This window comes from Pteropus alecto, unplaced genomic scaffold (genome assembly GCF_000325575.1).
Source record: "Pteropus alecto unplaced genomic scaffold, ASM32557v1 scaffold43, whole genome shotgun sequence".
In the NCBI taxonomy this organism is placed as follows: Eukaryota; Metazoa; Chordata; class Mammalia; order Chiroptera; family Pteropodidae; genus Pteropus; species Pteropus alecto.
Genome location: NW_006435764.1, coordinates 5647892 through 5660854, shown reverse-complemented (window position 1 = coordinate 5660854; position 12963 = coordinate 5647892). Strand labels below are relative to the sequence as shown.

Below are 12963 nucleotides of genomic sequence, written 5' to 3'. Positions count from 1 at the left end.
TCACCCTCCCTCCCGGGCCTGGGACCCTACTCATCCACCAGGACCAAGCCCTAAAGTCACCGCAGATGGTTTGCCACCCTTGCCCCCAGCCCATGGAGCACAAGCCCCCCACTTCCTTTCCTGTGTAGGTAGCATTGGTTTCTTCATCTGCCTCCCCCGCCAGAGAGAAGGCAAGAGGCGCCCATCTGGTTCTGCCCGCCCTGCAAGGACCTCTGCAGCGGTATAGACGGGGCCTGGGCTGCGGCTCACCGCACAGGCCTCACGCTGGCCCCTCTCTCCTCCCCAGGCTGAACTGATGAGCAGCCTCATCGAGTACTGCATTGAGCTAAACCAGGCCGTGGAGCCCGCCGCCCCCACAGAGAGCGCGTCTGGCTCCCCCTCGATCCCCGGCTCCCCGCCACCTCCCACTCAGCGCCCCCAGCTGCGGAGGCAGGGCAGCGTGGTGTGCAGCCGGATCCAGCACCTCTCCACCATCGACTACGTGGAGGAGGGTGAGTGGCCCCTCTGCGGTACACACACGCGTGCACACACGCGCACATAACGCATGCTGTGGGGAGCCCTGGCAGGTAGGGAGGGCCGAGTTAGCCTCCAGCCGGTGGGACCTGACTGGGTGTGAGCGTCTCGTCGTCTGAGCTCTGTGATCAGGAACTGGAGGCCTCTGGGGCCCTGGTGGTAAGAATCCTGTCCCTGCTCACTGCTGCGTCCACAGATATGTTCACGCAGCATTGTCCAGATGTGAAAGACTAGAAACTCCCAGTGTCTGCTATGACAGGTGTGGGTACAGAAACGATGGCACCACATCCTGTGGAGTCAGTGCAGCTGGTACAAATGCAGTGGTATCTTGGATCTGGCCTGCAGCAGACAGAAGACATCCGTGGAAGAACCGGTGAAATCCCACAGTCTGTAGTTTAGTTAATAATACTGTCTTAATGTCCATTTCTTGGTTTTGACCAATGCAGTACAGCGGCAGGAGATGCTAACATCGGAAGAAGCCAGATGAGGGTGTTATTATCTCTGCAGCTTCTCTATAAATCTAGAGTTATTCCAAAATAAAGAGGTTTTCTTAACGCGTTAACAAAGAACTACATTAAATGGCAGGGTTCATAAAATCAGGTGATAGGACAGCAACGTGCAAGGCAGCGTCCGCGGTGCGAGGCGGAGAGACCCCATGAAGTCATCAGTCGCTGTAACGTTTCCTTTGTGCTTCTTTAGAGCATTTAACTTTTTTTACACGTGTGTCATTTTTATAATCGGAAAAAGCAAAAGAGTTTTTCTGTAGCACAGCTGTCACCGTTGGCCGTCTTCCGTGGCGGGGCTGGCGTGGTCGTCCCCGCCGCTGGGCAGCACCGTTACCTCCAGTTTTCAGCTACCGCAGACAACATACCTGTACTGAGTCTCCCCTTGATTCTGAACCGGTCCCCCAGGATGAACTTGTAGAAATGGGGTTGCTGGGTCTAAGGGCGTGCCCACTTATGTCCCTCCCAGAAGAGAGGGTGCCACCTGCCTTCTGCACCCTCGGCCACCAATAGGCATTATTGTCCAGAGAGAGAACTCGTGTGGGTTGGCGTTTGACTACTAGTGAAATTGGGCCATTTTTTTATGCGCGATCATTTATATTTTCTTCATGAATTACTATTCATGTGTGTTGCCTCTTTTTTTGCTTGATTTTTAAAAATTAACATCTTAATAGAGTATATTTGTTATAATTAGTGAACCAATATTGAGGCAGTATTATTAACTAAAGTCCTTAGTTTTAACCTAAATCCTTCAGTTCCAAGATCCCGTCCAGGACATCATACTATATTTAGTTGTCATGTCTCTTGAGGCTCCTCTTGGCTGTGACAGTTTCTCAGACTTTCCTTGTTTTTGATGACCTTGACAGTTGTGAGGAGTAATGATCGGGGATGTCGTCGGGTGACCCCTTATCGGAATTTGTGTGACAGTTTTCTTGTAATTAGACTGGGCTTATGGGTTTGGGGAGGAGGTCACAGAGGCAGAGCGCCATTTTTATCACCGTATCAAAGATGCATTATCAACATGACTTACGCCTGTCGACGTTCACCTTGGTCACCTGGCTGGAAATTTTTAACTTATAAGAATTCTTTTACCGAGGCTCACCTTCGGCCAGTCATGAGTGTGGTAGGTGTCACGTTTCTTTGGTCTGTTCTTGAACAGGTTTTAGTCAAAGCTCCTCAGACACCACAGCTGGCCCACCATTCGATGCAAACCCCGATTTACCTCTGATCTGGGAGGCTGGTGACACGCCCCACCCACCCATCCTGTCACTGGTGGAAGGGTGGGGCACTGAGGGCAGAAAGCTGGTGGGCGTGAAGAGGAAAGCTCAGCCGGAGCCCGGGCTCCCGGGGGCGGGCCCTCCGCCGGCAGCCCTCCCCTCAGCGAGCTCCTCCTGTTCCCCAACAGGTGAGCAGATCAAGCGGGTGAAGCCGAAGCGCACCACGTCCTTCTTCAGCCGGCAGCTGTCCATGGGCCAAGGGAGCTACACTGTGGTGCAGCCCGCCGAGAGCCCGGAGCAGAGCTGAGGGTGGCAGTGCGGGCAGGGGGAGGGCGTGGGGAGGCCCCGGACCTGGCCCAGCGCTGTCCTCCCTAAGGCACAGCCGGGCTGTCGCCCTTGAGTTGGGGAGGAAGGCTTCCTTTGGGCGTGGAGAAGTGACCTGTGCGCCTGGGCAGCGCCTGGGCTGTGCAGAGCTGGCTGGGGCTCCCGCAGCGTCGCTCTCGCAGCCTGCCTGCCCTTGCTCTGGACGCTGGGCCCCACTGCCGTCTCAGGACCAGCCGATCAGGCCTGGCTGTGCCCTCTCAAGATGGACCGTGTCCGCTGCTCTGAAGCCCCCAGTGGCAGGTCCAGTGGCAGGAGGCTGAGGAATGGGGCTCGGGACCTGCAGGTCACGTGTGTGTCTTTGGTCTTTTTCCTGGACTTTGGTGCCCACATCCCCACATTCCTTCTGCCAGCATTCCGCCACTGCAAGGCTGGGCCGTCACTGTCGAGCAGGAAGGGGGCCTCCCTGGGTTGAGCCTCAACAGGAACAGAAGGCGAGACGCCCCCCACCGTACCTTCCCTGGCTGGATGGAGCTGGGCAGGGCCCCGCTCAGGGGCAGGAGACATTGACCAGCAGAAAAGTGCCTTTTTGCTAGCTTTTGGTGATGTCACTGTGCTGGGAGGTGGCTGTCTTGGGGACCAACAAGCCTACCAGATCCACACTCCAGACTCGGAGAAGCTCCCAAACCCCCTTGGGCTCCAGGTTTGAGTTTTGGCCTTTTTCTCTGCTCTGGTTCCATGAAGCCTGTGAACTCTGGGGCAGCTCAGAACCCCACAACCTTAGAGCTACTGGCTACCCCTCAGGTGTGCTTTCCATCTGGCCTGGCCCTGGGGGCCAGCACAGCCTGCCTCCCGGAAGTCCCATAACACCATCCTGTCTCAGGTCAGATTACGGAGGGCGGGTGGGCGCTGGGCATAGCCGGCCCAGGAGGAAGCCCTTCCCAGCCCTGTCTCCTCTGGCGGGGCTGTAGTTCTCAGAGCTTCCTGGGACTTTCCACAGGAAAGAGGCGGGCTCTGCTCAGCACAGGGCTTGCTTTGTCTCCCCTTCCTGGTGGGGACTGGGAGAGGAAATGTGAACCTCTAGTCTCCAGGTGCTAGAGCCTGCTCACCTGTTTGTTCCCTTTGTTGATGTTCAAGCGCTCCAGATGTTTTAGCTGGGCTTGCCTCTGGCAGCAGAGACTTTTGTTATTTGCCGTAATAAATGGGTGTCCCCAGCCGTTTGGAATGTCCCAGCAGAGGACATTTTATCTCCCTCCCTGGAGTTGATGTCACTGGCCGCCCAGCCTGTCTGGCTCCCGGCTCTCTGGTTCTCTCGTCCCACTCACTGTTTGGATGCCAGGTGGATTCTTATCTGATGGGCCGATGGGGTTGTGGTGGGTGGTGGATATACACAAATTACTTGTTTTTACTCTTCAGTCTTTCTCCTCTGTTTTCTAAGCATCCATTGTGCCTTAACCTTTTCCGCCTGCCCTTTGGGACAAAGCAGCATTTTACTAAATGTCCTTTGAATATTCTTTCTTTTGTACCATGTGACTGATTAGTAATAAAATCAGTTTCCAGCAGTCTTCAGGGTGGTTTATGATATGAAATAATGAAAATGTTCATTATAGCCTGGAAGTTGATTGCGGGCTGCATGTTGCCTTTTTTAATAACTATGCATCAAGGGATGCAGCCCTCGGGGCTCGAGCCGAAAGCGGATGGAGAACCCAGCGGGAAGTTTTCCAGTCTTAGTGGTTGGTTGGGGTAAGAAGGTCCAGGAGGGGTTTGGAGGTTCATGGTGGGAACCCAGGTAGGAGTTCTGCAGGGAGGCAGGGGAACAAGGTTCAGACAGCAGGCGTGCTAGAGCCTTTGTCCCTGTCCTGTGATCCTAAGCCACACCACCATGTGCCACCAGGTCCCTGCACACAACTGGGGGATGGGGCCCAGGGCACTGCCTCAGGGCAGAGACCACAGAATCCAGGAGTTTGGGATAATTCTCGTGCCCGCCTTCAGGGCTGGTCGTGCCCTGGGCCCTGCCAAGTGGCAACTTGTTTCCCACAGATCCCGTCTGCAGGGAGGGCAACATCCGGCCAGCCCTCCAGAGCACTCTGGGCCCCGCAGGAAGCTGTGCAGCAGTGATAACTGCGGGTATTTGGGGTTGGGATTCACACTGAACGTTTCAGGAGCTGGAAGGAGCAAGCCAAGCGTCCCACAGCAGCCAAGGTCCCGGGACTAGGGCCTCTCCCCTCGGGCATCCATGACTGAATGGTGCCTTGTCTTCTGTAGGGTCCTCCACTTGATGAAGACAGTGTGATGCCATGATCATGGGCACTTACACGAGGCACTGACCTTGAGCTTCCACTTCTTGACCGTTAAGATGGGAATAATAATAGCACCTACCTCCTAGGGATGTTGGGTGCTTTAGGATCCGTTGTCGTCTAGGTACTCAATAGGCATTAGCTATTTTCATCATCCCAAAGTCTCATGTCCTGAAAGCTGGGAGGGAGAATGGGCTCTCTCTGAGAGGCCAGGGCCTGCGATGGCGCAGACGCTCCCACTCTGGTGAGTAAGGAAGCATCACCAGCCTGGGGCCTGGCGGGCCTGGAACCTGGCCTCCACCCAGGCCCTGTCAGGCCTCACCACCTGTTAGTTTCCTGTCTGGGGCCTGGCGGGCCTGGAACCTGGCCTCCACCCGTCGGGCCTCACCACCTGTTAGTTTCCTGCGGCTGCTGTAACAAACCAGCACAACCTCAGAGGCTTAGAACAGCACACGTTCATCATCTCAGATCTGGAGGTCAGACATCTGAAATGAGCCTCACTGGGCCAAGATCAAGGTGTTGGCGGGGCTGCATTCCATGCTCTAGGAGACAATCTGTTTTCTCTCCTTTTCCAGCTTCTGGAGGCCATCTGTGTTCCTCAGCTTGTGGCCCTTCCTCCATCTTCAAAGCCAGCGAAGGCACGTGGTGTCCTCATAGCAGCCACTCTGACCTGCCCAGCTCACGTCTCTCTCTGACTCTTGTGCCGAAGGGCCCTTGTGTGACTACACGGGGCCAAGGTGGATACTCCCGATCACTTCCCTGTGAAGTCAGCGGATGAGCTACTTTCAGTTCCCCTTTGCCACATACCCTGACATTCACAGTGCTCTGGGAATTAGGGCACAGGCATCTTGAGGGGCTTATTCTGTCTACCACAACCCGCCTCCCCTGCTCTGTGCTCCGGGCCGGTGACATTTGCCTCCTCTCTTCTCATCTCTGACCAGGCGTCATCACACTTCCCGTGCTGGTGGCCAGGTGAGCAAAAGGGGTTGCCTGTTTGAGTGAAGCTCAAGCTGACCAGGGGACCGGACCCCTCCCAGCACCGCAGAGGAGCTTCTGCTCTGGGTGGGCCCTTTCTGCGGCTCACTCAGGCCACTGCCCAGTCTCCGCCGCTACCCAGTTGTGTCATGGGCATAAATTCAAAACGCGTCTCCCAGCCACACACATGTACACCATTTCAGTCTTCAGAAGGCTCTGCTCCACAGAAGGGCCTTTGTGTTCTTACCAGCACCGCAGGGGGAGAGGGGAGGACACCACCCACCCAGACTGTGTCCTCCTCCTCCCTCCCCCGCCTTCCTTTCCTGTTCTAGGCTCAATTCAGCCTTCACTGCTGGGCCTGCGTGCTGGTCGTGGCCATGTGCTCCAGGTGCAGCTGGGGAGAGGAGACAGCTGACTCCTAGAAAAACCTGTCGAGGGCTCTCTCAGATGCAGGGAAGACAAGCTGGATGCTGGGGGAGATCTCGGTTCTCAGCAGGCCTGGAGCCTATGATCCCAATTCCAGGCACCTTGAAATGGCCAAAGGGGACAGGGGAGGGAGCCCAGATCTGCATGTCAGATGCTGCTGTGGGGAACCAGACCCCCCTGTGGGGAGCCCAGCTCTACTCAAGGTGCTGCTGAAAGATCCCCTGGGAGTCGACTTCCTGGTGGGTGAAGCGCTCTGCCCTGCCCTTCCAAACTCCTGCCTTGGGGCCTTTGCTCTGGACTCTTCAACCACCCTCCCCACCTTGGCCTCCCAACACAGCCCCAGCCTGCATTACCCCCACCTGGGAACAGACCACTCTCTTGGGAGAGCCGAGACCCTGGGACTCGATTTCCTAATCTCTAAAATGGAGATGGTAATAATACCTACTTAAGGTTGTTGGGGGAGGTCTGGTACCTATCTAATACTTTCTTCCCACCCTCAAGGGCAGAGGACAGTGTTGTGCGCACATCTGTAAATGATGGCACCTATTGGCAGAGGAGGGGTGGTGTCTGCAGGGTCAGGAGACCCTGCCATGGTGGGGTCAGAAGTCAGCTCTCTGAGGCCCAGCTTCTTCATCAGTGAAGTGGGGACAATCCTTATCGCGGTACCTCTGAAAGGCTCTGGGGAGCCCTTCCTTGCCTTTTCCAGCTTCTGGTGTTTTGCAGGCAGTCTGTAGCATTCCTTGGCTTGCAGCTGCATAAACCCAATCTCTACCTTCATTCTCTCTGTGTGTTCTCATAAGGACCCCAGTCATACTGAATAGAGGCCCACCCTACTCTACTTCATCCTAATTACACCTGCAAAGACCCTGTTTATAGCTAGATCACATTCCGAGGCACTGAGGGTTAAGGCTTCAACACGTTTATTTGGGGGGACACAATTCAAACCATAACACCCCTCTCATGGCTTATTGGTCGTCTTTGGGCTTTTTTAATGCATCAGTAGTTATTTTAAAATCCCCTTGGGTTTCATGGAGAAACAATAATGGTTGCCTCCACCAGCCTGGCACACATGGCCTGGCTCAGCCAGCACCTGGCTCTGAAGGGTCCCAGACAAGAGGAGGCATTTCTGGGTCATTCCACCACTTAATCTGGGAGCCACCAGTCACCTTCTTCCTGTCCAAATCAGCTCCACCTTTCAGAGGAAGCAGGCAGGCTACCCAGCGTCACCCAGATCGGGTGGCGGGCACCGGGCCAGGGCCAGGACTTCAGTTTTAAGCAGCAAGCCTGGTGCCCCACGGTCGGCTGCTTTTTCTGCCCCACCCGGCTGAGAATGCGGGCCAAGGGGAAAGGGGGAGCGGAGTCGGCTACTGCCCCTGCCCGCAGGTTGCTGGTCCAGCTGTGGCCGGCAGGGGGCAGCTGAGCCCGCCCTTTCCTCCAGTTCCGCCGCAGAGACGGCGACCTGGCACCGCCCTGCCGGATGTGCGCAGCCGGAAACCCGGCTGAACGCGGCAGGCCTTGGTCTGGCGCTGCATGGCCACCCCCCCGCAGAGAGGGCGCCCTGACTTCTGAGCTCCGTCACCTTCCTTCCGTTCCTGATGCGGGGCGCCCCAGACCTCTCAGAGTACCAGATACAGGGTGCGACGAGAGAGAAAAATGGCTGTAGTCAGTTTCCGCGCGCGCGCGCACCGGTAGCAGCTTCCGGGTGGAAAAGAATCAGCATTTCTCCCCTTATGAAACCATGTGTCAAACTGCCGGGGCCTGCGGGGACCTCTGTTATCTGGCAGTGTGCCACCATTGTTGACCTGTGTATATAAATACGCTGGCTGTGCCCTTGCTGAAATAAAGAGCTAGGTCGCAGTTGCCTACGGCTCCCGCATTTTCTTCCAGCTCCCCGAGCCTCCTATCCCTTATCTCGGTACCTCGAATCTGTAGCAACACACAGGGGCTTCCCCTAGGTTCCCCATTTGGTGATCAGATCCACATTTTCCAAAGATCATGATCCATGTCCTGAAAACAAATTCTGCTTTGGAATTTTTTGTTTTCCTGTTAAATTCCATTGAATCAAAATATTTAAAACTAGGGTTATTTGGGGGAATCCAGGAGGTGGGTAGGCACACCCTGGGACTGGTCATCTCCCTCCTGCTTCCTTCTGTGCCCACAGGAGCTGACTGTCCCAGGTCCCTCTCCTTTCTCATCTGTCCTGGGCCCTCAGCACCTCCCTCCCCCACCCATACTGAGCCCTCCATCTATTTTAAACTACTTATTCTAAGTGTAACTTGCAAGAGGGAGAATAATAGTCCCAGCTCCTCCCTAAAACTGTGTCCTGTGGTCATTCGACCTTGGCATTTGGTGAAGGGGTGGTAGGGACCACTGACACTCTGGGCCAGTGAGAGCACAGGCCTCCCTCACAGCATCAAGGTCAGTAGCCTCCAGGGGCCAAAGGAACCACTCAGAGGGTTTCTGCTCTGCCCGTAGAAACCCTGGCGCCACACATACGTCATTCATGGATGCCACTCGGGCAGGCCAAGGGGGATCAGGGCAGAAAAACCTCCTTTGGAGGTTTTGGTACAGTCTGAGCCACCAGTGCTCTAGCAAGGTCACTAGAGGACAAAGCTCAGGCCTGAGGACCGACCAGGGGCAGGGACCTAGCAGAAGTGGGAAGCTCCAGCAGTAGGGGCTGCAGGTGGGCCCTGGGGAAGGCAGAGGGTTTCTTGGATGCTGTGCAAACCTAGGGGTGGAAGATGGCTGGTGTCAGATTGGCCTAGCTCCTGGCCCAAAGCGCTGTCTCCAGGATTCCTGGTGGGTGGGGCTTGGGGAGAGGCTGACAAAGTAGGAACAGTTGAAAGGGTGGGGTCTGTGAAAGCTGGGACTTACTTAGTCAGTCACATGAGTGCTGAGGAGGCCTGGGGACCACTGGAGGGGCACAGCAGTGGTCCATGAAGCCCAGGCTTGGGGAATCAGCTCCCTCTTTCCACGGGCCTGCCCTCTGCTGTGGGCGGGGGAGCAGGGACACAGGTGCTCAGCGTGGGGAGAGGACAAGTGGCTTTGGTGAGCACTTAGGAGCAGGGGCTTCAGGACATAGGGAGGTGACTGTGAACCAGTGAAGGAGTTGGCCAGAGAAGAGCAGGGTGGGATCTAGACAGGCCAGCTTGGGCAGGGCTCAGGGAAGCGGGAAGAGGTGGGTCAGAAGGTCTGGAGCACTGAGGGCTGATGCCCAGGAGTTACTGTATGTATGTGGCAGGGAGTCCTAGAGTTTCAGATGCAGGGGACTGACGCCGTCCGAATTATTTTGTGGAAGCGTGGCCTTAGAATGGGGGAGGACCCCAATTGGATCTGCCCCCCCGCAGTGGCCAGGAAAGGGCATCAGGGACCCAGAGCCCATAGGTGAGCAAGTCAAATGTGTGAGATGGATCCCCTCCCAGCTCCTCGCTCCCTCTTTTTGGCCCACGTGGGCCAAGAAAATGGGAGCGTGAAATGCAGGTGGGCCCACCTATTCCTCTCCTAATAAACCAGGTTCTGGGGCTTGTCCATCCCTGACACCCTCTCCCTCAAATGCCTTCTGCCAGCTTTGGTTCCCTTCCCCACCCCAGACATTCCCCGTGAGCAGCCCCCACCCCCTTTTTTTCTTGTCTCCTGACCTGGGAGCGGGGAATGTCTGGGGTGGGGATAGGATAGGCCCTCAGGTCTGTGCCCATTATGAAGTTTGTGGGGTGACTGCTGACTTGAGAACTCATGTCCTTCCTGCAGTCAGTCCCTGAATGTCATAAATAGTTACTGAGAGCCTCATGGTGGAAAGTCTTTACAAAACATAGACTGTTTGGCCAACACATTTACCGAGATCCACTTTGTGCCTGGAACACGCCAGGGGCTGTCCTCCGGTGGAGGACAAAACCGATGGAAGCCCCTCCCCAAAGGAGCCCAAGTCCCAGTGGGGTGAGGGGCTGACTGAGAAGGTGACCTCTGGGCAGAGGCCTGAAGGAGCTGAGGGAGGGCTGGGCCAGGGGCCATGGGTGAAGAGCCTTCCAGGCAGAACAGTACGGGTCAGAATCATAGAGTGGGAAGCGAGGAAGGAAAGCGGGGCTGGGAGAGGTTAAGGGGGCGCCCAGGGTCATGCTGCTGTGAGGTGGGGGCCGACAGGCTGGAGCCCAGGCTGCGGCCTGGCTTCCTGTCGGGGTGGGGGCTGGGTGGGAGCCAGGCTGCTGTGAGGCAAGCAGGCAGGAAGGGCGCCCCGCCAGCACGCAGTGACTGTGCACTTTCCTCCCCGAGCCCTGAGACCAGGGGCCTCACGGCTCAGAGGAGATGGCCCCAGTGGAGGGTCTCCTGAGAGTAGAGAGCCCAGGGTGACTGAGGCCACAGCTCTGGAACTGGACCCATGAGAGACAGGGGTGGCACATTCTCAAATGGTGGCAGCAATACCATCCTTGTCCTGCCCTTGGTGTGAACCTGAAGCAGCACCCCTTTCCACTCTCGTTCTCTCCTTTCCTACAGGGGCTCCTGTAGGAAATGGCCTGGATCCTCACCTGGGCTGGCATGTGTTTGAAAACAAGAGCTCAGCTGACTTCAGAACTAGGTGGGAGGCAGCCATGTCTGTGAGAAATTTTTTGCCCGGGCCCTGGCCTGAAATCCGGATGTTGCTCAATGGGGAACCTTTCTTGTCTTTTTTCCCTCCAACCCTGAGCCCCTGTGTGGGCCACCCAGAAAGGAGCAGGCTTCCTGCCCCCCCACCCTGCCCCCACCCGGGTAGGGCAGGCCCATCTCCACCCAGCCCCACCCAGGGCCCCAAGTCCTGTTTACTGCTGTTTGCTGGAACAGCTTGTTCTGATCTAGAGAAATCTGCTGACACACTGACGCCCAGTCAGGATGGAGGGATTTTTAGCCTTCTTTGTAGAGAAAGCAGCAGAGCCCAAACCCAATGTTTGTCCATCATACTGTGAGCACTGCCTTGACCTCCACCCCCCAAGGCAGGACAGAGATGTTCCTATGTGGTTTTCCATCTTCATCTCAGAGGAGATCCTTTCCCAAAGAAAACTGCTTGTGGGAAATTCGGAGGACGGGAGAACTTCTAAACAAGGACGCTCTGCAACTGTGCCGTCTTGTCCTTGAAAATGGGGTGGGTGGCCAGGGCAGCTCTGGACACAGGGCACAAAGGCCAGCCTTAGTTTCTTTTGAGATGAAGAATCATCAACTTTATAGAATTCTAATGCTTTGTGTGTTGCTAACTCCACCTCCTCCTACTCTTTGAAAAATAAAACCTAAGGTAGTTGTTTCTGGGATTTGAGAAGGTTCTCTGCGAATGAGGGAAATTTTTAGACCTGAAGTGGAAAAAAGCAAGCTGAGACATCAAGCTGGGCCCAGGAAGCAGCCACGGCTGGTGACTACCGCCCCTCGGGCACCTCGTTGATAAATAAGGAACTGACCCCCACGGCCTAGTACTGTGACACAGCAGGGAAGACACTTGCTTGGTATCATACACACCTACTGGTGTTCCAGAACATTCTGACAGGCAACTCCCGCCTGGCACACTGTTCTTTGAGACCAAGTGTCCCCAGCCCACCCATGGAAATGCTGCCAGGACATCTCCGAGAAGGGAGAGCTGCCAGAATCTTCCCCTGGCAGAGCCCGGTTAAGCAGCCTCGGAGAACAAGTCTGGGCTTGCCGCATGCTTGACCTTCTGTGCCGAGAGTCACGAGTCGGTAGAGTCATTATTTTCTGAGAACCGGGTGTGGCAGCTCGGCCAGCCCCACCCACAGATGCCATCTCCCAGAGGCAGGGGAAAAAATTCTGCCCCAGTTTCATCTTGGTTGCCAAGAGTGGAGTGTGTTGTCACAGAGGGTTTTGTTTGGGGTGTGGGTGGTTACCCTGGGAGGGGACTTCCAGGCAGGGAGTTGGCCCATGAAGCCATTCTCAGTTCTGGTTACTCTGACCACTGCCCCTCCTCCACCCTGTACTTCAGGAGGCCAGGGCTAAAACAAGGCCACATGGAGGTCCCAGGCTGTGGTTCTTTCTTGTTCTGGCCCCACACTGGCAAGAGATGCCAACTACTCTTTTCAAAATCCTTACCAAGTGCTCAAGTCCTGCCTGGCCTCGGTGGAGGGGACAATAGTTCATCCCCCTTGCTTGTGCCTGTGTTTTAGAAAATGCTGGTTGGGGGCCAGCTGCACCATGGGCAGCCAGCGGGCAGTTACCCGCTCCACAGTCATCAAATGGGCTCCGAGGCCTATCACAGGCTGTAACCGGCGATGGACAAATTAGTATTTAAAAAATATATTTTTTCTCCGGAAGTAAAATGGGTTGAATATTTACACCCCTTTGCTCTTGTTTCCAGGTAATTAGATATTGTCTGCACAAACAAGATTTTGCTTTTCATTACTTTGGAACTGTCTTTTTCCACTTAACACATCATGAACAATCAGCAAGTATTCTATCCCCAAGGGATATCTCATAAAACACTTCCAACCTCCAGGCCCCCGGTAACAGAATAACAAACTCATGACGCACACTCCTGAAGTTACTACAGGCAACTCACAACTTGGGGCTGAACTTACTAATCGAATTTCTCCCAACCGTTTTTTTAAAATCACAAAATCACAGTAGGGTTTCTTAACCAGAGACACCGTGACCGCAGCTGGGTGGGCGATTCTCTAGGGGCTGCTTGGCTGCCAAGGGGCGGACGTGGCCCGCTTGCCTCGGGAGGGCCCCGCGCACGCCCCG

The 12963-nt window shown here is 55.6% G+C and overlaps 1 protein-coding gene across 2 annotated transcripts in view; it reads left to right on the top strand.

Moving 5' to 3' along the window:
• The window catches only part of FRMD8 (FERM domain containing 8), a 20242-nt gene extending 16126 nt beyond the window's left edge, over positions 1 to 4116 (top strand). For both annotated transcript variants that reach the window (XM_006911109.3, XM_015588850.2), the window contains 2 exons: positions 287 to 491; positions 2422 to 4116. In XM_006911109.3, coding sequence (XP_006911171.1) covers positions 287 to 491; positions 2422 to 2540 — 324 coding nt within the window. In that variant the 3' untranslated portion in view covers positions 2541 to 4116. The remainder of the gene's footprint in view (positions 1 to 286; positions 492 to 2421) is intronic.
• Positions 4117 to 12963: the final 8847 nt, after the last annotated feature.